Source organism: Canis lupus, chromosome 6, assembly GCF_011100685.1.
Source record: "Canis lupus familiaris isolate Mischka breed German Shepherd chromosome 6, alternate assembly UU_Cfam_GSD_1.0, whole genome shotgun sequence".
NCBI lineage: Eukaryota > Metazoa > Chordata > Mammalia > Carnivora > Canidae > Canis > Canis lupus.
In genome coordinates, this window is record NC_049227.1 from 24,940,643 (window position 1) to 24,966,224 (window position 25,582).

A 25,582-nucleotide genomic window follows, 5' to 3' on the forward strand; every position below is an offset into this window, starting at 1 on the left:
TGTTGTCCTAGACAGGGCTACACAGAGCAGAAGATCTGAGGGCCTGAGGAGAGACAGAGACTGTCAGGGAGAGAGACAGTAAGTGAATGGGGAGGTGGTGGTGGGGGCAAGTCCTAGAAAGTGAGAGGAAGAAAGAGAGGAAGACAGGGTAGGGAGAAGCAGAGAAAAGAGGAATTACAAGGAGGAATGGAGGCTCCTGGTCCAGGGGTGTAGAGGGGGAACCATGGACGAGGATGGAGGGGTCTATGAAGGGGATCTGAGTGTTGGGACCAGTGGAGGCAGGAATTCTGGGCATCAGATTCCCTGAGCCCACTGCCCCCACCTTCCTGGGGCTGAGCTTTGCAGAGGTCATTTCACTTGGGAAGATGGGAGCACCTCCTTTGCATGGATTTGTGGGGCCCAGCCTCAGGATCTGTCATAGAGAGAGATGGCTTGGCTGGAGCAGAGCGCCCTCTCTGCCTCCAGCTGAGGGGCCAGGACCTTGAGCATTGCCGGGATTCCCAGGACGGCCAGCAGAGGGCGCGCGCGCGCCACCCCCAGGGAGGGGCAGGGTCTCTGCGTGCGCAGCCACGGCCAGCAGAGGGCGCGCATCGGCTGCGCTGACCCAGGGCGCCTCAGGGCGGGAAGGGCCTGTGCAGCCACAGGAGGATCCAGCCCAGTGCGCTGCAGGTGCCTCAGGACAGAGAGCCAGAGCTGCGTTTCCAGCAGGTTCTGCCGCCCGCGCCGGGGAGACCCTGGGGCCTTTGCAGCTACTTGGCGTCTCCTGAGGGACGAGCGGGACAGAGGCTGCCTTGCCGGGCCGAGTGCTGAGGAGGGGCCTCTGGGGGGCTTCCCCCGGGACACGCTGGTCAGTGAGTGAGCAGCACAATCCCTTGTGTTTTCTGGGCTGTTCCCGTCGTTTGGTCCTCATTTTCCCTGAGGGTGTTTGAACAAGAAGTATTTTACTCAGGGATCCGTGGATTGGGGGGCCCCTCGACGCCACGTCAGAGATGCTGTGGTTGGTTTATTACAGATGCAGGCTTGTTTCTGGGGAGAAATCCTGACCCCAAATCAGAGGAACTGGAGCCACACTCAGCGGCGACGTAAATACAGGAACTGCTGACTCTCAGCTCCTCCGAGAATGGGGAGCTGGGGTCCCACTTTCTGTGTCCTCCTGGAACCGGAGCCTGAGGTGAAAGCACAAACTGCCCTCCTGTTTGTAACCTTAAAAGGTAGAAACTCTCAGGGATTTATCAGCAAAAATTGGATTTTTTGGAAGTAAGAATGAATGCGTGACAAAGAAGCTGTGACTAAACCTTAGGCACTTTAGGGAGAATTGGAGAGTCTCACTGTTTTCAGGAGAAAAGGGGCCTAATTTGGGGGCTGTTGTGAACAGAAAGTCCTTGGAGCATCTGGTAGTTCAGAGTGTTGTGGAAAGCGGGTGAGTCTTGTTGGAGGAGGTGAGGTGGTGATAGAGACATGAGAAAACGAGTTTCTGGGGATCCCTGGGTGGCTCAATGGTTTGGCATCTGCCTTTGGCCCAGGGCATGATCCTGGAGTCCCAGGATCGAGTCCCACATCAGGCTCCCTGCATGGAGCCTGCTTCTCCTCTGTGTCTCTGCCTCTCGCTCTCTCTCTGTATGTGTCTTTCATGAATAAATAAATAAAATCTTTTTTTAAATTTTTTATTTATTTATGATAGTCACACACACACACAGAGGGGCAGAGACACAGGCAGAGGGAGAAGCAGGCTCCATGCACCGGGAGCCCAACGTGGGATTCGATCCCGGGTCTCTAGGATTGCGCCCTGGGCCAAAGGCAGGTGCCAAACCGCTGCGCCACCCAGGAATCCCTCTCTCTCTCTCTCTCTTTTTTTTTTTTTTTTTTTTTAAGAGAAAACGAGTTCCTCTAGTTGGATTAGTGAAGTATCAATGTGCAGGTCAAGTCCATGTCTTCCTGTTGGGTCCCCCGATTATTTGGAGTGGTTGTATGTGAGAGCTTCCCCTGCCAAAATCTCCTGACTCTGTTTTGTGACATTTCCCATTAAGACTTTTCACCTTCTGAGCAAGATTTTCCTTGATAAGCAAATTAAGTCAGAGAAAGACAGCTACTATGTGATTTCAGTCATATGTGGAATTTATGAAATAGAACAAATCAGCAAAGAGAAAAAAAGAGGCCAACCAAGAAACAGACTTAACTCTAGAGAACAAAATGATGGTTATCAGAGAGGAGGTGGGGGGGCAGGGAAACAGGTGCAACAGGTGATGGGGATTAAGTCCTGCACTTGTGATGGGCCCCAGGTGTTGCATGAAAGCCTTGAATCACTATATTGTAAACCTGAATGGAATATACCAGTGTATGTAAACTAATTGTGATTTAAAAACTTTATTTATTTTTTTTAAAGATTTATTTATTTATGATAGACATAGAGAGACAGAGACACAGGAGGAGGGAGAAGCAGGCTCCATGCAGGAGCCTGATGTGGGACTCGATCCCAGGTCTCCAGGATCACGCCCTGGGCTGCAGGCAGCACTAAACCGCTGCGCCACTGGGGCTGCCCTGATTTAAAAACTTTAGAAAACTTTCCTTGGAAGGATTTGTGATCATCAGTCAAGTTCTTTGCATTTGGTTGGATTGTATTTCAGTGCCAGCAAGGCCTTTTTCTGGCTGGCATGTCTCATGTTGGAGGCAATGTGCACAGAAGATGTAAACCACTTAAGTGACAGTTGAGGAACAGGGAGGGTTAGAAGGCAGAAATTCCCACGTGTGTCCCATATGAGATCTGTATCTGCTTATGATTGAGGCCGGTGAGCCAGCATCACCTCATCAGGGACAGCCTTTCTACAAAGGATTCAGAGATAGCAAGTACAGAATCAAAAGCAAGATGACAATCCCTAAGCATATGTTGGCTCTAAACCAGGTCCCTAGGTCTGAAAGTAGCCAACTGGAATCCAAGAAAGCCTGGTCATTGGTCCTTAGTTTTAGGTTGTGGGAAATTGAGGATGCCTCGAGTCTCCCTGGATCCAGACGTCGCCCTTGTTCTGAGATCAGGTGACCTATGTATCTAACCTGAATTTGAGCAAACTAGAGTTTTTCTTTGGAGACTTTATGTCTCTTGTAAGGCCAGAAGATTTCACACATGGATGCAGTCTTCCTGTGAAGAGGTATGAGGAGGGGAGCAGAGATGCCAATCATCTGCATTTTGTAACAAAGGAGAGCCCACGGAGCATTTTCTGTCATGTGTGGGCAACATGGGTAAAGGGGAGATAGAGAGAACAGGCCTCCAGTTATGGAGTATGTCACAGGAATAAAAAGCAAAGTGTAAGGAATACAGTCAATGATGTTGTAATAGTGATGTAAAGGGATAGACTACCGGTAGCTATACTTGTGGTGAACAGAGCATAATGTATAAACTTGCAAAATCAGTTGTACACCTGAAACTAACATAATATCGTGTGTCAACTGTACTTAAGAAAAAAAAGGAAAGAGAAAATAACTCAGAAATATGGGGTCTGTTTAGATCCACAGAAGCCTTAATTTCAAAGGCTTAGGTTTAGGAGAGGAGGGAGCAAGGGAGCTTCAGAGGAAAAGGAAGGTTTGGTAAAAGGATGAGAGGGAGAGAGCAGAGGAGGTGAGAGGGCACAGAAAGAGCAGGGGCGGGTGGTGCCAGAGGTGTGTCCTGAGCACTAGGTAGTTGCCTTCCTTCTGTAGACAAAGAAGGTGGGAAAGAAGACTCGGAACCCTTTTTTGTCCTTTTAATTATAAGCTTGCCTCATTTAGTTTATAAATTGTATTTGGAGAAATGCAGTTTTTAATTCTTGATAGCATTTGGAAGCTTCAAAATACTAATTGAAGTAGGTACCGCGTTTAGGTTTGTCAATTTTAAAACCATGCTTGCCCAATTCAGCTTTGAGAAAATTAAGGTTGGAATGATAGGAAGTTCCCCATCATGGCCATTGAAGTTCTAAAATGATTTCTGTTTAAGTCAGTCCACTTATTTATAAATGTGCATGCAGATGGACCATAGTTTGCATTTATTTATTAATTAATTAATTATTTATTTAATTTTTTCATTTAATTTTCTATTTTTCAGTGTAATTTTACTTTATTTCAGTTCAATTCATGAACATGTAGTGTACTATTAGTTTCAGAGGTAGAGTTCATTGATTCATCACTTGCATATAACACCCAGTGCTCATTATATCACGTGCCCTCCTTATTGCCCATCACCCAGTTACCCCATCCCCTCACCCGCCTCATCCAGCAACCCTCAGTTTGTCTCTTACACTTAAGAGTCTCTTATGATTTCTATCTCTCTGATTTCATCTTATTTTATTTTTCCCTCCCTTCCCCTATGATCCTATGTTTTGTTTTCTTAAATTCCACATATGAGTGAAATCACAGGGTAATTCTATGATTACCTTATTTAACTTAGCATAATACATCCTAGTTCCATCCATGTCATTGCAAATGGTAAGATTTCATTTTTTGATGGCTGAGTAATATTCCATTGTATATACATACCAGTGTTTTTAAGCATAAAACCATCCAGAGTCCCAGGGGCAAGTTGCCTCAGAGCATTTTGAAGACCGTGATCTCATTTCTTAGAAGTGTTTCAGGGACAGCCTGTTTCCAAAAGTATCTGACCAAAAGCCAGCTCAGTTTCAGAGAGAACATTCCAGTCCCAAACAGATCAGAGACTGGAGGTTAGGGCAGTTCCAACAGGCACAGTTCCAATGGGAAGAGTGCAGGTGCAAAAGGGAATAGGGCCAAAGCCTACAGAATTCCAACTGGCACGGTCCCAACTGGGAAGGTCTGCTTTTAAAAGTCTCAGACTAAATAATTTAATTATTTTATTTATTTAATTTAATTTATTATAATTTAATAATTAATAATTATTTTATTTATTTTTATTTTATTAATTTAATTTATTATTAATTTAATAATTAATAATTTAATTAATTTAAAAATCTCAGACTAAATAAAGGCTAGCCCTGTTCCATTAGGAGCAGTCTCATTTCAAACAGGAATTAGATCAAAGGCTAACAAAGTTCCTTCAGGAAGAATGCAAATCAGACCTGAAGGCTAATGGACCACACTTAGAGGTGATTAAAAAAAAAAAGACCTTCAATAGATCCCAAGTAAAGCTTGGAGAACTCAGACACAGGGTGTGGAGCTTGAAATCTAGGAGAAAACTTGTCCTCAAAATCCTGGGTAGGAGGCTACCTGGGATGCTCAGTGAGTTAAGCATCCAACTCTTGATTTCAGCTCATAGCATGATCTCAGGGTTGTAGGATTGAGCCCCACATCAGGCTCCCCACTCAGTGGGGAGTCTGCTTCTCTGTCTTCCCACCCCGTCCTTCTGCCTCTGTCCTGGGTTGGGCTCTCTCTGTATCTCTCTCTAAAATAAGAAATTAAATCTTAAAAAAAGAAACTATCAAGACAACTTCTAATATGGATAATATTGTACTAAGTAGAGTTTTTAATCTGTTTCAGAAGAAAAACATATAATGGTATTTTTTAATATGTTAAAATGATACTTGCATTTACCAATTCATATATTTCCAAATTCTTCACTTTTCTCTTTTGCTTATTCTCTAATTCACGTATTATATTCATATAAATTCCTAAAATATACGTTCATCACACATACTGTGAAGGCTCCTTTCTGTGACAGGTTGTAACAAAGAAGATTGGCTTTCTAAGGAGGGTGCAGCTTTCTATAACTTCAGGATTTGTTGTGGTAGGTTATTATTAACTTTTCCCATACAGTTGAAAATATCTTCCCACATTAACAAGTCATATAAAAAAGAAATGCATCTGTATCAGTATGATTTCATTTCATCATAGTGTATTTCATTTGGTATTTTATTTGTATGTATGTAGTAAATATAGGTATATATATATATATTTTTTGAATATAGGTATATTTTAGATATGAGACTATGCCCCTAGTTAATTGAATTTGAAAAGAGGTATATTTCCTTTATATACAATTTTAAGGTTTACACATTTGAATTCATAATTGGAGAATTTTTATGTATGGAATTAAGGTAATTTGCTGAAGAAGATACGAGGGGGCTTTATAATTCTGGGGGTAGAAATAATTGGCTTATACTGCACAGACTTGCCAGCGTTACTCAATTATATATCTAGATATAAGCAATTTTATGATAATATACCCATTTTCCCAATTTATTAATGTTTTCAGAAACTTAATGTATCACTTTTTCATTCCAAGATAACAAAATCAGTAAATCTGTTGTCTTACTGCTATTCTTCTTTAAATTTTTTATTTGTGTGTAAGTAACAGTGTTAGTGTCAGGTGTGAATATAATGATTTAACCATTGTATATGTGACTCTGTGCTCATCACCATAAGAGTTCTCTTAATCCTCTTCACCTTTTTTTATCCATTCCTCTACCCCCACCTCTCCTCTGTCAACAACCAGTTTGTTCTTTATATTTGAGTCTGTCTTGATTCATTTTTTTCTTTATTAAATTCCAGATATGGGTGAAATCATATGGTATTTGTCTTTCTGTAACTAACTTCTTTCACTTAGCCACATATCTTCTAGATCCATTCACATTGTTGCAAATGGCAAGATCTTGTTCTTTTTTAAATGTCTGATTAATATTCTACGGAATATATACTACATCTTCTTTGTCCATTAATGTATGGATGGACATTTGAGTTGCTTCTATATCTTGGCTGTGGTAAATAATGCTGAAGTTGACGTAGGGGTACAGCTCTCTTCTCAAATTAATGTTTTCACTTACTTTGGGTACATGCCCAGTCATGGAATTACTGGATCCTATGGTATTTATAACTTTTGTGAGGAACTCACATCCCATTTTCTACAGTGGCTGCACCAGTTTGCATTCCCACCAACAGTGCATGAGGGTACCTTTTCCTCCAAACCTCAACAACACTTATTTCTTGTGTTTCTTCTTCTACCCCTTATGACATGATATCTCATTATTTTGATTTGAATTTCTCCCATGATAGTGATAGTATTTTTTCATGTAACTGCTGCTCATCTGTATTTTTAAATTTTTATTTATTTTTTAAAAAATATTTTATTTATTCATGAGAGACACACAGAGAAAGGCAGAGACATAGGCAGAGGGAGAAGCAAGCTCCCACTGGGAGCCAGATGTGGGACTTGATCCCAGGACCCCAGGATTACAACCTGAGCTGAAAGCAGACGCTCACCACTGAGCCACCCAGGTGCCCCTGTATTTCTTTTTTAGAGAAATATCTATTCATGTCCTCTGCTTATTTTTCAGTTGGATCACTTGGAATTTTTTTGGTTGTGCCATTGTGTAAATTCTTTTTATATTTTGAATATTAACTTCTTTTCAGACACATCATTTGCTAACATCTCCTCTCATTTAGTATGTGGTCTTTTTATTTTGTTGATAGTTTCCTTCACTGAACAAGAGTTTATATTTAATTGTAATCTCAGTGTATTAATTTTGCTTGTGTGTCCCTTTCCAGAGGAGCCCATCTAGAAAAATATTTCCATGGCTGATGTCAAAAAAATTATTGCCTGTATTCTTTTAGGAATTTTATGGTTTCAGGTCTCACATTTAGGCTTTTCATCCATTTTGAGTCTATTTTTGTGCATGGTTTAAGGCAGTGGTCCAGTTTCATTGTTTTGTGTGTGACTTCCCAATTTTTCCATCACCATTTGTTGAAGAGACAAGTCTTTTCCCCATTGTATATTCTTGTTTCCGTTGTCATGGATGAATTGACCATACAAGAATGGAGTTATTTCTGGACTCTATATTCTGTTTCATTGATCTTTGTGTTCATTTTTGGACCAGACCATATTGTTTTGATTACTACAGCTTTGTAGTATATCTTGAAATTTGGAATTGTGATACCTCTAGTTTTATTCTTTTTCAAGGTTGCTTTGGCTATTCAAGCTCTTCTGTGTTCCATACAAATTTTAGGATTCTTTGTTCTAGTTGAGTGAAAAACTGCTATTGGTACTTCAATAGGAATTGCACTAAGTCTGTAGGTTCCTTTAGGTTGTATGGACTTTTTAATATTGGTTCTCCCAGTGGAATTTGCTCATGGATGTGTTTACCATCTTCAATTTCTTTCATCAGCAGGTTAGGTTTTTTTTTTATTTAAAATTCAGCTATTAGAAATGACAAATACCCACCATTTGCTTCAACGTGGATGGAACTGGAGGGTATTATGCTGAGTGAAGTAAGTCAGTCGGAGAAGGACAAACATTATATGTTCTCATTCATTTGGGGAATATAAATAATAGTGAAAGGGAATATAAGGGAAGGGAGAAGAAATGTGTGGGAAATATCAGAAAGGGAGACAGAACGTAAAGACTGCTAACTCTGGGAAACGAACTAGGGGTGGTAGAAGGGGAGAAGGGTGGGGGGTGGGAGTGAATGGGTGACGGGCACTGGGGGTTATTCTCTGTATGTTAGTAAATTGAACACCAATAAAAAATAAATTAAAAAAAATAAAATAAATTCAGTTAGTCAACAGATAGTAGTTCATCATTAGTTTTAGATGTAGTATTCAATAATTGTTTGATATCTTGCAGAGTACAGGTGTTTCACCTCTTTGGTTAAGTTTATTGGTAGGTATTTTAAACCTTTTGGTGCAACTGTAAACAGGACTGTTTTCTTTTTTTTAGTTTTATTTTTTTATTATAAATTTATGTTATATTGGTGTTCAATTTGCCAACATATAGAAAAACACCCAGTGCTCATCCCGTCAGTGCCCACCTCAGTGCCCGTCGCCCATTCACCCCCACCTCTGTTCATTTCCACCCCTTCCACCACCCCTAGTTCATTTCCTCCCCTTCCACCACCCATTTCCCAGAGTTTCATTTCCCAGAGTTAGGAGTCTCTCTTGTTCTGTCTCCCTTTCTGATATTTCCCACTCATTTTTTTCTCCTTTCCCCTTTATTCCCTTTCACTATTTTTTATATTCCCCAAATGAATGAGACCATATAATGTTTGACCTTCTCCGATTGACTTATTTCACTCAGCATAATACCCTCCAGTTCCATCCATGTCTAAGGAAATGGTGGGTATTTGTCATTTCTAATGGCTGAGTAATATTCCATTGTATACATAAACCACATCTTCTTTATCCATTCATCTTTCGATGGATACCGAGGCTCCTTCCACAGTTTGGCTATTGTGGACATTGCTGCTAGAAACATCGGGGTGAAGGTGTCCCGGCATCTCATTGCATCTGTATCATTGGGGTAAATCCCCAGCAGAGCAATTGCTGGGTCGTAGGGCAGGTCTATTTTTAACTCTTTGAGGAACCTCCACAGTTTTCCAGAGTGGCTGCACCAGTTCACATTCCCACCAACGGTGTAAGAGGGTTCCCTTTTCTCCACATCCTCTCCAAAATCTGTGGTTTCCTGCCTTGTTAATTTTCCCCATTCTCACTGGTGTGAGGTGGTATCTCATTGTGGTTTTGATTTGTATTTCCCTGCTGGCAAGTGATGCAGAGCATTTTCTCATGTGCATGTTGGCCATGTCTATGTCTTCCTCTGTGAGATTTCTGTTCAAGTCTTTTGCCCATTTCATGGAGGATTGTTTGTGTCTTTGGTGTTGAGTTTAATAAGTTCTTTATAGATCTTGGAAAGTAGCCCTTTTTCTGATACGTCATTTGCAAATATCTTCTCCCATTCTATAGGTTGTCTTTTAGTTTTGTTGACTGTATCCTTTGCTGTGCAAAAGCTTCTTATCTTGATGAAGTCCCAATAGTTCATTTTTGTTTTTGTTTGTTTTGCCTTCGTGGATGTATCTTGCAAGAAGTTACTGTGGCCAGGTTCAAAAAGGGTGTTGCCTGTGTTCTCCTCCAGGATTTTGATGGAATCTTGTCTCACATTTAGATCTTTCATCCATTTTGAGTTTACCTTTGTGTATGGTGAAAGAGAGTGGTCTAGTTTCATTCTTCTGCATGTGGATGTCCAATTTTCCAGCACCATTTATTGAAGAGACTTTCTTCCAGTGGATAGTCTTTCCTCCTATATCGAATATTAGTTGACCATAAAGTTGAGGATCCACTTCTGGATTCTGTATTGTGTTCCATTGATGTATGTTCTGTTTTTGTGCCAGTACCACACTGCCTTGATGACCACAGCTTTGTAGTACAACCTGAAATTTGGCATTGTGATGCCCCCAGATATGGTTTTCTTTTTAAAAATTCCCCTGGCTATTCGGGGTCTTTTCTGATTCCACACAAATCTTAAAATAATTTGTTCTAACTCTCTGAAGAAAGTCCATGGTAAAAAAAAAAAAAAAAAAAAAAAAAAAGAAAGTCCATGGTATTTTGATAGGGATTGCATTAAATGTGTAAATTGCCCTGGGTAACATTGACATTTTTACAATATTAATTCTGCCAATCCATGAGCATGGAATATTTTTCCATCTCTTTGTGTCTTCCTCATTTCTTTCAGAAGTGTTCTATAGTTTTTAGGGTATAGATCCTTTACCTCTTTGGTTAGGTTTATTCCTAGATATCTTATGCTTTTGGGTGCAATTGTAAATGGGATTGACTCCTTAATTTCTATTTCTCCAGTCTCATTGTTAGTGTATAGAAATGCCACTGACTTCTGGGCATTGATGTTGTATCCTGCCACACTGCCAAATTGCTGTATGAGTTCTAGCAATCTTGGGGTGGAGTCTTTTGGGTTTTCTATGTAGAGTATCAGGTCATCGGTGAAGTGGGAGAGTTTGACTTCTTTCCCAATTCGAATGTCTTTAATGTCTTTTTGTTGTCTAATTGCTGAGACTTGGACTTCTAGTACTATGTTGAATAGTAGTGGTTAGAGTGGACATCCCTGTCGTGTTCCTGATCTTAGGGGAAAGGCTCCCAGTCTTTCCCCATTGAGAATTATATTTGCTGTGGGTTTTTCGTAGATGGCTTTTAAGATGTTGAGGAATGTTCCCTGTATCCCTATACTCTGAAGAGTTTTGGTCAGGAATGGATGCTGTATTTTGTCAAATGCTTTCTCTGCATCTATTGAGAGGATCATATGGTTCTTGGTTTTTCTCTTGCTGATATTATGAATCACATTGATTGTTTTATGAGTGTTGAACCAGCCTTGAGTCCCGGGAATAAATCCTACTTGGTCATGGTGAATAATTTTCTTAATGTATTGTTGATTCCTATTGGCTAGTATCTTGTTGAGACTTTTTGCATCCATGTTCATCAGGGATATTGGTCTATAATTCTCCTTTTTGGTGGGGTCTTTGTCTGGTTTTGGAATTAACGTGATGCTGGCCTCATAGAATGAATTTGGAAGTACTCCATCTCTTTCTATCTTTCCAAACAGCTTTAGTAGAATAGGTATGGCTTCTTCTTTAAACGTTTGATAGAATTCCCCTGGGAAGCCATCTGGCCCTGGACTTTTGTATCTTGGGAGGTTTTTGATGACTGCTTCAATTTCCTCCCTGGTTATTGGCCTGTTATGGTTTTCTATTTCTTCCTGTTCCAGTTTTGGTAATTTGTGGCTTTCCGGAAATGTGTCCATTTCTTCTAATTGCCTAATTTATTGGCGTATAGCTGTTCATAATATGTTTTTAAAATCGTTTGTATTTCCTTGGGGTTGGTAGTGATCTCTCCTTTCTCATTCATGATTTTATTAATTTGAGTCTTCTCTCTCTTCTTTTTAATAAGGCTGGCTAATGGTTTACGTATCTTATTAATTCTTTCAAACAACCAACTCCTGGTTTTGTTGATCTGTTCCACAGTTCTTCTGGTCTCGATTTCATTGAGTTCTGTTCGAATCTTTATTAACTCTCTTCTTCTGCTGTGTGTAGGATCTATTTGCTGTTTTTACTCTAGCTCCTTTAGGTGTAAGGTTAGCTTTTGTATTTGAGTTATTTCCAGTTTTTGGATGGATGCTTGTATTGCAATGTATTTCCCCCTCAGGACTGCTTTTGCTGTATCCCAAAGATTTTGAATGGTTGTATCTTCATTCTCATTAGTTTCCATGAATGTTTTTAATTCTTCCTTAATTTCCTGGTTGACCCTTTCATCTTTTAGCAGGATGGTCCTTAACCTTCACGTGCTTGAAGTCCTTCCAAACTTCTTGTTGTGATTTAGTTCTAATTTCAAGGCATTATGGTCTGAGAATACACAGGGGATGATCCCAATCTTTTGGTTTTGGTTCAGACCTGATTTGTGGCCCAGTATGTGGTCTATTCCGGAGAAAGTTCCACGTGCCCTTGAGAAAAATGTGTATTCAGTTGAGTTTGGATGTAAAGTTCTGTAGATATCTGTGAAATCCATCTGGTCCAGTGTATCATTTAAAGCTCTCGTTTCTTTGGAGATGTTCTGTTTAGAAGATCTATCGAGTGTAGAAAGTGCTAGATTGAAGTCACCAAGTATAAGTGTATTATTATCTAAGTATGTCTTAATTTTGGTTATTAATTGATTGATATATTTGGCAGCTCCCACATTCAGGGCTATATATTGATGATTGTTAAGTCCTCTTGTTGGATAGATCCTTTAAGTATGATATAGTGTCTCTCTTCATCTCTCACTACGGTCTTCAGGGTAAATTTTAGTTTATCTGAGATAAGGATGTCTATCCCTGCTTTCTTTTGAGGACCTTTTGAATGGTAAATGGTTCTCCAACCTTTTATTTTCATGCTGTAGGTGTCCTTCTGTCTAAAATGAGTCTCTTGTGGACAGCAAATAGATGGGTCCTGCTCTTTTATCCAGTCTGAAACCCTGTGCCTTTTGATGGGGTCATTAAGCCCATTCACGTTCAGAGTTACTATTGAAAGATATGAGTTTAGTGTCATCATGATATCTATTCAGTCCCTGGTTTTGTGGATTGTTCCATTGGACTTCTTCTTAAAGGGGAGTTTTAAGAGTCCTCCTTAAAATTTCTTGCAGAGCTGGTTTGGAGTTCACATATTTTTTCAGTTCCTGCCTGTCCTGGAAGCTCTTTATCTCTCCTTCCATTCTGAATGAGAGCCTTGCTGGATAAAGTATTCTTGGTTGCATGTTTTTCTCATTTAAGACCTTGATTTATCCTGCCAGCCCTTTCTGGCCTGCCAGGTCTCTGTGGAGAGGTCTGCTGTTATCCTAATACTCCTCCCCATAAAAGTCAGGGATTTCTTGTCTCTTGCTGCTTTAAGGATCTTCTCTTTATCTTTGGAATTTGCAAGCTTAACCAGTAAATATCGAGGTTTTGAATGTTTTTTATTGATTTTAGGGGAGATCTCTCTATTTCCTGGATCTGAATAGCTGTTTCCCTTCCCAGATTAGGAAAGTTTTCAGCTATGATTTGTTCAAATACATATTCTGGACCTCTGTCCCTTTCAGCACTCTCGGGAACCCCAATTCAACGTAGGTTTTTCTTCCCTAGGCTGTCATTTATTTCCCTTAATCTATCCTCATGGTCTTTTAATTATTTGTCTCTTTTTCCTCAGTTTCCCTCTTTGCCATCAACTTGTCTTCTATGTCACTCACTCGTTCTTCTACCTCGTTAACCCTCGTCGTTAGGACTTCTAATTTGGCTTGCATCTCATTCAATTGATTTTTAATTTCTGCCTGATTAGATCTAAATTCTGCAGTCATGAAGTCTCTTGAGTCCTTTATGCTTTTTTCTAGAGTCACCAGTAGCTTTATAATAGTGCTTCTGAATTGGCTTGCTGACACTGAATTGTAATCCAAATTTTGTGACTGTGTGGGAGAGAGCACTGTTTGTGATTCTTTCTTTTGAGGTGAGGTTTTTCTTCTAGTCACTTTGCTCAGTGCAGAGTGGCCAAAAACAAGTTGTATTGGGAAAAGGAGAAAAAGAGAGGAAATAAAGAAGGTATGAAAAGAGAAAAAAGAAAAAAGAAAAAAAATGAGAAGCAAAAGAGAAAAAAAAGAAAGAAAAAAAAGGGGTTGGGGGAAGCAAACAGAAATAAAAAAGAAAACAAAAACAAAAACAAGGGGGGGGTATCCTCTGATTCTGTATACTGTAATACTGTAAGTCCCTTGATTTTCCCTGGAAGTTTCCAGTGCTGCTTGGTCAATAATTTGTTTTTCCCCTGTCTGTCTAGATGGTCTTCTTGGGGAGGGGCCTGTTGTGCTGATTTTTAGGTGTTAGCACTTGGGGGAGCTGCTCTGCTCCCTGCCTGGTGCAGGGCCCAGTGAGTGATATTTATCCTGTTTATCCGGTGAGGTCCTTGTGAGGCTCAGTGGGGGTTGTTTACCCTGTGAGGCCCCAGGAGGAACAATCACAGTGGCAGCGGCCAGCTCTAGAGCCCTGAATTCAGCTCCCGCAGTAAATACGGAGCTCTCTGTCTGCAGGGGCCTGGATGCTCCAGGGTCGGGGCCGCTGATCTGCTCAGCTTGGGGCAGGAGAGTCCTGTCCCTGCGGTCCTGGGCCCTCCCGGCCTCTGCCTGTCCCGGGGGAAGCCGGATCCTCGGCTGTGTCCCGGTGCCCTGTGCTCCCAGGCCTGTGCTGTTGGATTCACGCTCCCAGCCGGGCAGCCCCCTCTCTGCGGAGCCGCCGCCTGAGCCCCTCCGAGCTGCTCCCGGAGCCGAGCAGCCCCCTCCGCAGGGAGCCTCTTCCTCTGTCGGAGCCGCCTCCGAGCTCCTCCCGTGGCCGCGCAGCCCCCTCTGCGCAGAGCCTCCGCCCGAGCCCCTCCGAGCTGCTCCTGGGTCCAGCCCTGCGCGCTGCAGCCCTTAGGGAGCTCGGCGCCCTCTCCCCAGGGCGCAGGTGTCTGTTAGTGTCCCAGGGAGCCTGAGGGCATCCCCGCCCTCCTGGGGTCCTGCTCTAAATCCCTGCGAGGCCTTTCTCCCCGGGAAGATGGGTGCAGCTCCTGCGTCTCCGGGACGGGGCTCTCCTGTCCTGGGGACACTCGCCCCGGCCTCAGCCCGGCTCCTCGCAGGGCCCCTCCCCCTTGGAGGCCTTTTGTTTCATTTCTTTTTCCCCCCCGTCTTCCCACCTTGATAGAAACATGAACTCTCCTCACTGTAGCATTCCAGCTCTTCTCTCTTTAAATCTCAGGCCAAATTCGTAGATTTTCAGGATGACTTGAAGGTTATCTAGGTAATTTGGCAGGGACAGGTGACTTGGGGACCCTCCTCTCCCACCATCTTGCCCCTCCTCTATTTTTAACTCTTTGAGGAACCTCCACACAGCTTCCCAGAGTAGCTGCACCAGCTCACATTGCCACTAATAGTGCAAGAAGGTTCCCCTTTCTCCACATCCTCTCCAACATTTGTGGTTTCCTGCTTTGTAAATTTTCCCCATTCTCACTGGTGTGCGGTGGTATCTCATTGTGGTTTTGATTTGTATTTCCCTGATGGCAAGTGATGCAGAATATTTTCTCATGTGCTTGTTGGCCATGTCTATGTCTTCTGCTGTGAGATTTCTGTTCATGTCTTTTGCCCATTTCATGACTGGATTGTTTGTTTCTTTGCTGTTGAGTTTATAAGTTCCTTATAGATCTTGGAAACTAGCCCTTTATCTGATAGGTCATTTGCAAATATCTTCTCCCATTCTGTAGGTTGTCTTTGAGTTTTGTTGATGGTATCTTTTGCTTTGCAAAACTTCTTATCTTGATGAAGTCCCAATAGTTCATTTTTGCTTTTGTTTCTTTTGCCTTCATGGATGAATCTTGCAAGAAGTTACCATGGCCGAGTTCAAAAAGGATGTTGCCTGTGTTATCCTCTAGGATTTTGATGGGATCTTGTCTCACATTAAGATTTTTTCTTAATTTTCTTCTACAACTTCTTTAGGAGCATGTTCAAATGCAACAAATTATTGTACTTTAATTTTATATCCTGAAACTTTACTGAATTTATTGATTAGTTCTAGTAGTTTTTTTGGTAGAATATTTATGTATTTTTCTGTATAGTCTCATGTCAGCTGCAAATGGTGAAAGTTTTTTTTTTCATTACCAACATGCATGCTTTTTATTTCTTCTTCTTGTGTGATCATTATGACTAGGACTCATAGTATTACGTTGAATAAAAGTGGTTAGAGTGAACATCCTTGTCTTGCTCCTGAACTTCGAGTGAAAGCTCTCAGTTTTTCACCAAGTGTGACGTTAGCTGTGGCTTTTTCATATGTGAACTTTGAGGTATTATGTTGAGGTATATTTCTCTATTCATACTTTGTTGAGTGTTTTTATAATGAATGAATGTTGTCCTTGTTAATGCTTTTTCTCCATTTATTGGCATGGTGGTTACACTTTCTCTTGTTACTGTGATCTGTCACATTGATTTGTATATATTGAACCACACTTGCATCGCTGGAAGAAATCCTACTTGATGGGAGTGAATGTTTTTTTTTTTTTTAATGTCTCATTGGATTCAGCTTGCTAAAATCTTGTTGAGAATTTTGTTGTTGTTGTTGAGAATTTTTGCATCACAGACATGGCCTGTGGTTTTCTTATTTTGTCATATGTTTATCTGATTTGAGCATCAGGGTCATGCTGGCCTTGTAGAATGAATTTGGAAGCTTTTCTTCCTCTTCTGTATTTTGGAATAGTTTGAGAAGAATAGGTATTAAATGTTCCTTAATTGTTTGGTGGAATCCATTTGTGAAACCATCTTGTTCTCATCTTTTGGATGAGAGGTTTATGATTACTGATTCCATTTCATTGCTAGTAGTTGGTCTGTTCAAATTTTCTATTTCTTCTTCATTTCATTGTAGAAGTTTATATGTTTTTAAGAATAGATCATATCTTGTAGATTGCCCACTTTGTTGGAAGATCATTTTTCATAATATTCTCTCATAATCCTTTGTGTTCTTATGGCGTTGGTTGTTATTTCACCTCTTACATTTGTGATTTTATTTCTTTTTATCCTCTCTCTTTTTGATGACTCTGGCTAAAGGTTTATCCAATTTGTTTATCTTTTCAAACCAGCAGCTCTGTTTCATGATCTGTTCTATTTTTTTGCTTTGGTTTCTATTTCCTTTCTTTATGTTCTAATTTTCATTATTTCCTTCCTTCCACTGTTTTTGGGCTTAATTCTTCCTTTTATAACTCCTTTAGACTTCAGGTCACGTTCTGTATCTGCAATTTTTCTTAATTCTTGAGGTAGGCCAGGATTGCTGTTATCTTCCTTCTTAGCTTTTGCTGCATTCCAAAGACTTTGGACTCTTGCATTTCCATTTTACTTGGTCTCCATGTTTCCTTTTATTTTCTCTTTGTTGGATTGGTTGATCCGTTCATTGTTTAAGAGCCTATTTTTTTTAAGCTTCTTTTCCTGATTCTTTCTTTTTTCCTGATTCTTTTTTTGTGATTGATTTCTGGTTTCATACCATTGTGATCAGAAAAGATGCATGATATGATTTCAGCCTTGTTAAATTCATTGAGACGTATTTTCTATCCTAACATGATCTCCTCTGGGGAAAATTCCATGTGCACTTGAAAAAAATTTGTGTATTCTGTTTTTTTTCAGATAGAATATTCTGAATATATTTGTTAGATCCATCTCTTCCAATGCGTCATTCAAAGCCACAGTTTCCTTGTTGATTTTCTGTCTGGATGATTTATTCATTGATGCATGTGGGGTGTGAAAATTCTCTACTATTATTGTATTACTATTGATTTCTTCCTTTATGTCTGTTGATAGTTGCTTTCTGTATTTGGATGCCCCCTTTCGGGTGCATAAATATTTACAGTTGTTCTGTCTTCTTGTGGGATTGTCCCTTCTTCATTATTTAATGTCATTCTTTGTCTCTCTATGCAGTCTTTGTTTTAAAGTCTGTTTTGTCTAAGTATTGCTACCCCAGCTTTCTTTTCACTTCTATTTGCATGAGGAAGGTGTTTCCATTCCATCACTTTCAATCTGCCTGTGACTTTAGGTCTGAAATGACACTCTTGTAGGCAATATATAGGTGAATCTTACTTTCTTATTCATTCCATCACCCATGTCTTTTGACTGGGTCATTTATTCAGTTAACTTTCAAGGTAATTATTTGTAAGTGTGTACTTATTGCCATTCTGTTACTTGTTTTGCCATTATTTTTGTAGTTCTCTGTTCCTTTCTTCTCTTGCTTCTTGTGTTTTGAGGCCTTTTTTAGTGATGTTTGAATTCTCTTCTCTATTATTTGCATATTTATAGAAGGTTTTTGATTTGTGGTTGCCCTTAGATTGATATATAACATCTATACCTAAAGCTGTATATAGTTAGTTGATGGTTCATTATCTTTCAGCACATTGTAAAAGCACTAATTTTTACTACATCTGTATATAATGTTGTACTTTACATCCTTTCATTTTGTGAATCCGAAGATCAATGTTTATAGATATAGTTGATTTTACTATTTTTCTTTTATTTTTTAAAAAAGATTTTATTTATTAATGAGAGACACATAGAGAGGCAGAGGGAGAAGCAAGCTCCTCGAGGCAGCCTGATATAAGACTCCATCCTGGGACTCTGGGACCATGCCTTGAGTCAAAGGCAGACACTCAACTGCTGAGACACTCAGGCATACCCCCCCCATTTTTAAAAAATATTTTATTTATTCATGAGAGACACAGAGAGAGGCAGAAACATAGGTAGAGGGAGAAGCATGATTTTACTATTTTTCTGTTTTAACCTTCATACTGGTTTTATAAGTGATTAATCTACTACTTTTATTATGTTTCTATTTCCCTGTGAAGTTTTTTCTCTTCCTAATGTTCTTATTCCTGATTATGGTCTTTTCTTTCCACTCAGAGAGTTTCCTTTATCATCTGTTGAAAGGCTGTTTTAGAGGTGCTGAAATCCTTAAGTTTTGTTTGTCTAGAAACCATCTCTCCTATATTCTAAGAGATAGTCTTGCTGGGTAGGAAATTCATGACTGGAGGTTTTTTCTTTCAGAACTTTGAAAGATCATGCCACTCCCTTTAGGCCTCCAGAATACAGTTGATAGCTTTATGGGGTTTTCTTGTGTGTAACTGTTTTCTTACGTCTTATTGCTTTTATTTTTAATTTTTATGTTTTTTGTATATTTTTTTATTGGAGTTCGATTTGTCAACACATAGTACAACACACGGTTCTCTCTTTATTACTACTTTTGGTCATTTTAATTATTCCGTGTCTTAGTATGGACCTCCTTGGCTTGATTTTGGGAAGGCCTTTCTTTGCCTCCTTAATCTGGATATTTGTTTCCTCCCCCAAATAGGAGGAAATTCAGGTGTTATTTTTTTCAAATAAATTTTTTGCCCCTTTTCTCTGTCTCTTTTCCTTCTGGGATCCTTATAATGTGAATGTCTTTATGATTGATAATGTTGCTGAGTTCCCTTAACCTATTCTGATTTTGGATTTTTCTCTTTCTTTTTGTTGTTCAGCTTGGTTGCTTTACATTTCTCTGTCTTCTAGCTCACTGATCTGTTCTTCTGCTTCCTACAATGAATTGCTGATTCCCTCATTTATATTTTTAATTTCAGTTACTGAGTTTTTCATCTCGAATTGGTCCTTTTTTAAGTTTTCTGTCTCGTTTTTTTCAAGCCAAAAATAACTTTATTTTTATTTTACTCTATTTCTTAAACTGAACTCACTTTATGCTGAATCAGCTCTTCTTCAAAACTTTTTTAAAAATTTTTATTTATTTATGATAGTCACACACACAGAGAGAGAGAGCGAGGCAGACATAGGCAGAGGGAGAAGCAGGCTCCTTGCACCGGGAGCCCGACATGGGATTCGATCCCGGGTCTCCAGGACGCGGCCTGGGCCAAAGGCACGCACTAAACCGCTGCACCACCCAGGGATCCCCCCCTTCAAAACTTCTCAATGAACTCTTCTTCTCCCAGTCACTGATGACTGCTAACTCATTGATCATATTCTCCACCTTTACAGGAGGCCTTCCTGGACCCAACTTGACCATTTGTAGAGATTAGGTAGCTGATCTACTCTCCACCATTTTATTTTCCAATTAAATAAATAAATAAGTAAATAAATAGGAGTTCGATTTGCCAACATATAGAATAACACCCAGTGTTGATTCTGTCAAGTGTCTCCCTCAGTGCCCATTATCCAGTCACCCCATCCCCCCGCCCACCTCCCCTTCCATTACGCCTTGTTCGTATCCCAGACTTAGGAGTCTCTCGTGTTTTGTCACACTCTCTAACTTTTCCCACTCATTTTCTTTCCTTTCCCCTATAATTCTGTTCACTATTTTTTATATTCCCAGTATGGGTGAAACCATATAATGATTGTCCTTCTCTGACTGACTTACTTCACTCAGCATAATACCCTCCAGTTCCCTCCACTTTGAAGCAAATGGTGAGTATTCATCATTTCTAATAGCTGAGTAGTATTCCATTATATATATATATACACACACACACACACACGTACACATACACATACATATATAGATAAGGAAGATGTGGTGAATATAAATATACATATCTATATATATTTTGATGGACACCAATGCTCCTTCCAGAGTTTGGCTATTGTGGACATTGCTGTTATAAACATTGGGTTGCAGGTGTTTTGGCTTTTCACTGCATTTTATCTTTGGGGTAAATCCCCAACAGTGAAATTGCTGGGTCATAGGGTAGCTCTATTTTTAACTCTTTGAGGTGCCTCCACACAGTTTTCCAGAGTGGCTGCACCAGTTCACATTCCCAACAACAGTGCAACAGGGATCCCCTTTCTCCACATCCTTTCCAACATTTGTTGTTTCCTGTCTTGTTAATTTTAGCCATTCTCTCTGCTGTGAGGAGGTATCTCATTGTGGTTTTGTTTTGTATTTCCCTGATGGCCAATTATGCGGAGCATTTTCTCATGTGCTTGTTGGGCATGTGTATGTCTTCTTTGGTGAAATTTCTGTTCATGTCTTTTGCCCATTTCATGATTGGATTGTTTGTTTCTTTGCTGTTGAGTTTAATAAGTTCTTTATAGATCTTGGATACTAACCCTTTATCTGATATGTCATTTACAAATATCTTCTTCCATTCTGTAGGTTGTCTTTTAGTTTTGTTGACTGTCTCATTGTTGAAGGTGTTGTTGAGATCCTCCACTCTCTTCTCAAGGCTGGTGAGTATCTTTATGACCATGAGTTTGAGTTCTGTGCAAGGCATAATGCTTATCTCTGTTACATTTAGCTCTGTTGCTTTGATTGTGTCCTATTCTTTCATTTGGGACCTATAATCCTGTCTCCTCATTTTGCCTAATTCTCTGTGTTTCTTTCTGTGTATTATGACAGTCAGTGATATCTCTTGACCTTGAAAGCAGTGGGTTTATGAATAAGAGGTCCTATAGTGCACTATACTGTAATGTCCCTTTTTCACCTAAACTATGCACTTCCAGGGTGTTTCCTGTATGTCGTGCATGCAATGTGTGGTTGTGACTGAGCGTCATTGGCTTTCCTGGCCAGCCAGCTACAGGGTTTGGTCCCTGTACTGTGAAAGGGCCAGTCTGGCACTGCCTTGGGCTTGTAGTTGGGTTGACCAGATGCTTGCTCTAAGTCCATTTCTGGGACTATGGCCACCCTTAACTGCAGAGTATCCCTCACCACCCTGAGAGGCTTTCATTAGTCAGCAGGGCCTGAAATCAGACCAGATGTCTGCCACTAGTCTGGTGCTGTGGTTGCAGCCCAAATACAGGGCTTTCTCCTTGTGTAGGCCCTGTGAGATTTTTGTTAGTGGACAAGGCTGGCATTCAGATTAGATGTCTGCCCCTATCCTACTGCTGGCATATGTGGTTATCTCTCCCTCTCCCCATGGTAGGACAGGCTATCAGAACTACTTGCAGAAAGAGACATGATGGGAGCAGCTTTGAAGGGACTTTTGCTGAGTGGGGTGGGATTGGAAGCTGCAGTCCCCAGGAGAATGTAGGGCAGAGCTTGGGGTGGTAGGAAGGTAGATGAAGAGTGTTCATGGTGGTTCCAGCAAGTGCCTGGATATCTGGGCTTGGGAGGGCAGAGAAACAGCACCCACCAGTTCTTCTATTTTTGGAGAAGTCTGCAAGAGACTCTTGCTCCTGCTGGGCATGTTCTGAGATTAATATGTAAATCTTCTTCCAGTATCCCCCAGGTGATTTCCAAAGTGCTACTTCTATGCTGTATCGAGGCCTGTATGTTTGTTATGCGGCTCCTTAAGGGAGGAGACCTAGTTTCCTGTGGCTCTCTAGCTCTCCAAGAGCTAAGCCCTCTGATTTTTAAAGTACTTGGAGTTAAGGCCTGCTGATTATATCAACTCATGGAATTTAAAAAATATTTTATTTATTTATTCATGAGAGAGAGAGAGAGAGAGAGAGGCAGAGACACAGGCAGAGGGAGAAGCAGGCTCCATGCAGGGAGCCCAAAGAGGGACTCGATCCCAGGTCTCCAGGATCACGCCCCGGGCCGAAGGTGGTGCCAAACCACCGAGCCACCTGGGCTGCCTCAACTCATGAATTTAGGCCCTAGACCCATGGTTTCAACACCCAGTATTACAGGGAGTCATCTTCCTGGTGCAGGTTCCCAGCGTCTGGGGTGCCTGGAGTGGGATCTGTTTCTTTCTCTTCTCTGTGTTTGTGGTGTCCTTCTTGTTTGTGTTTGGTCTCCCTGGGAGTTCGGAACCAGACTGCATCTCTCCCCTCGACACTTTTCACTGTAGCCTCCTCTGAAGGATTAAGTGTGGAAAGTCTGCCCTACCAGTCTGGGGTTGCACTGAAGTGACTGTTTTCCATGTGCATCCATGAGAGGTAGGTGAGCTTAGGACCCTGCTACTCTGTCATCTTCCCAGGTTCCTTCATGCAGACCTTTACAGGTGTGTCCTTTACAAAGATTTTCTCCAAGTCTGTGGCTTCTCTTTTCATTCTTGGGATGAAGATGATTTCTTGTTTGTTTTTGCTTTTAATGTTTGATTTGAAACATTGGAGTCCAAAACTTAATACTGTGATTTGAAAGAGGAAAGCAAAACTCCTTTGAGAATTTGCCTTGTAATCATCTGATGTACTTATGCTTACCTTGTGTTTAATAACATTGAGGCTGTAGTTGCAACTCTGTGCTTATTCCTGGCAGAAACACAAACTGAGTCAAGAGTTGGTGGAGGGGAGTTTGGATGTAAACTCCCCGAGAAAATTATATGTCAAATATGGTCATGTTTTAAAATCCATTCCTAAGTGCACAGCACTGTCATAAAAATGGTTCTCTTTTAAAGAAAAATATTTGAGGGCTTCAACAATGTTCCCAAGATGCTGATTCTTGTCATTATCCTTCTTTCTTGAAGGGTCTGTCACTTCACGCCTCCTGTTCATTTTCCCTTCCTCAAATGTTCCTCGTCTAACTATCTGATGTCCTCCTTTGTCATTTTATGAGTGATTGTAATGCTTTCCAGCATCAGCTTTTTTAACATCTTGAAATCATGTGTCTCATAGAGCATCGACAGCAGAGGCCAGCATCGAGACTGTTGCAAAGAGCATGAGGAATAGCCACCTGAGTGAAGCAGGGAGGATACTTAAAACATCACCCAAGGACAAACCTTTCTAGTATGTTTTCAGTTGTACAAGGGACAGTTGGATCCCGGGGGAAGCAAGACTTGGTCATTGCCTTTATGTGGAGGTTACATGTAGATTAGGAAATGTGTCTGATGCTGTGCTGACACATGACAAAGCCATCACAGTGATCAGTGATACAAGTGGCAAGTTCATTAGAAACATCATTGTGCTATTGTCTGGTAGGAGTACCCTCAGTGTCATCCTACCCATGGAGGCCAGGGGTAATGAGAATCTCGAAGATCCCTTCCCCACAGTTCAGTCTGAACCAGCTGAGTTCTTTAGGCCCATGATGAAGTCTTCTAGCCCCCACACCACTGGGGCCATGACACGTGCTGCTGCCATCACTTCCAAGATGGATGAGGCCTCTTAGGACTTTTCTGCTCACCTTTGAGGAGAAAACCTGTTCTAGGGAACAAGGGAGGTTCTGGTCAGCCCTCTTTGCTGTATAACCTGTGGGATCAGCATCTGGACATTCTAAGTTATTGCCTTTCTGTTTCCTACTAAGGAGCTTTAAGAATGGTTAATGGATATTCTGGGGGGCATACCAAATAGCAGAGGGAAGCCAGCTAGGCACCTGGAGATGTCCTTAGCATCTTGAGGTGGTAAGTCATTCCCACAGACAAATGCCCATGTTAATATCTCATTGAGCTGTTTTAAAATATGTATGCATTTAAATTGTGTATTTTATAAACTCAATTAAAAATATGATTTTTACATAATTTCTCTAAAAATGAGGATAGGCCAACATGGTGCTAAAAGTAAATGTTTCCAGCAATGTTGGTTGTGCACCCTTATGAATATAATCCTCCTATTACACACCTAAAATGGTATATTTCACTGTGGGCACATGTCTCTTTTTTTCTTTTTTTTTAATTTATTTTTTATTGGTGTTCAATTTACTAACATACAGAATAACCCCCAGTGCCCGTCACCCATTCACTCCCACCCCCCGCCCTCCTCCCCTTCTACCACCCCTAGTTCGTTTCCCAGAGTTAGCAGTCTTTACGTTCTGTCTTTTCTAAGAAATTTTTAATTGAGGTATAACATATCTACATAAAAGTGCTCAATGAATTATCCCAGGGTGTGCAAATATCTCAGTTAAAAAATCCAACTCAGAATGAATCTGTGATCATGGCAAGTTGTGCAGCTTCTCCTAGAGTCAGATTTTTATCTGTGACAGAGAAGGGAGAATGGATGTTGGGTGACAATTATCATATTGGCTCTAAATAACCTGGAAGGTGTGGACCAAGCCCACCTGTCTAATGACTCCTGGCATCCTAGCCCTGGACTCTCTGCAGTGTATGCATGACCTTCTGAGTGTTCCTTTTGTGTGACATCGATGCCCCCCTCACCTGCTGATGTCCCATTCATCCTTCAGACATCAGGGCAAGTAGGGATTTTTTAGGGAAGATATCCTTAATCCCCTCAAATAGGCAATTTCCTTCTACAATATATCTTCACAATCTTAGCCAGGTCCCTCCCTTCATAGCACTTATTTCAGTTTGTGGCTATATTTTTGCTGTATTGCTATTAGACTAAATATTTTTGCTCCGTTATTCCTAACCCCCATGAGGCTGGGCTGTGTGTTCTGGATCACTAACTATGATGTACTTTGCTTAGAAGAGTCTGGGCTTTCCGTCAGTATTTGTGGAGTGAGTGAGTGATTCAGAAATCTGGATATAGGGAAGCAGAGGCCATTTTTCACATTCTTTCAGCTGTTCTTAGCACTCTTGGAAACTAGATATTGCAATTTCTAGTTCAGAGTATCTCCAATTTGACATTTTAAAAAGTATTTCAAAATATGAGAAATGTGATCTTGTTTAAACGTATAACACATTAGAGTGAGTTGTAGTAATTAACCAGAAAACTTATAAGGTGAGGCACTCATACAATAGGACATGGAGGAGGTGGTCTTCAACTTCGATCAGAAAAGAATCCTATGAACATCTCATTGACTTTCCATGTGCCAGAAAACAACCTGTTAGAATGAAACAGGTTCAATGGTGAGGCTGAAACCAAGGGTAGTTTGTGACATTGGACAACTTACTTCACCATTCAAGTCTGTGTTCCATTAGAGAAACTAGGGAGGTAACTGTACTTTGTTGTGGAGCAGCAGGTAGGAAGGGGCTTTTTAAAAATTGGTTCACCTGTGGTATCCATGTTGATC

The 25,582-nt window shown here is 40.7% G+C and overlaps 1 protein-coding gene across 12 annotated transcripts in view; it reads left to right on the forward strand.

Moving 5' to 3' along the window:
• The window catches only part of LOC102151415 (transport and Golgi organization protein 1 homolog), a 57,182-nt gene that overhangs the window by 536 nt on the left and 31,064 nt on the right, over nt 1–25,582 (forward strand). For 4 of the 12 annotated variants that reach the window (XM_038540172.1, XM_038540177.1, XM_038540183.1 and 1 more), the window contains exons 2-3: nt 1,013–1,211; nt 20,897–20,970. In XM_038540172.1, coding sequence (XP_038396100.1) covers nt 1,121–1,211; nt 20,897–20,970 — 165 coding nt within the window. In that variant the 5' untranslated portion in view covers nt 1,013–1,120. Of the gene's footprint in view, nt 1–610; nt 852–1,012; nt 1,212–5,656; nt 5,723–20,896; nt 20,971–25,582 lie in introns of those variants that run through there. The other 8 variants (XM_038540179.1, XM_038540181.1, XM_038540186.1 and 5 more) reach the window with 5 other exon arrangements.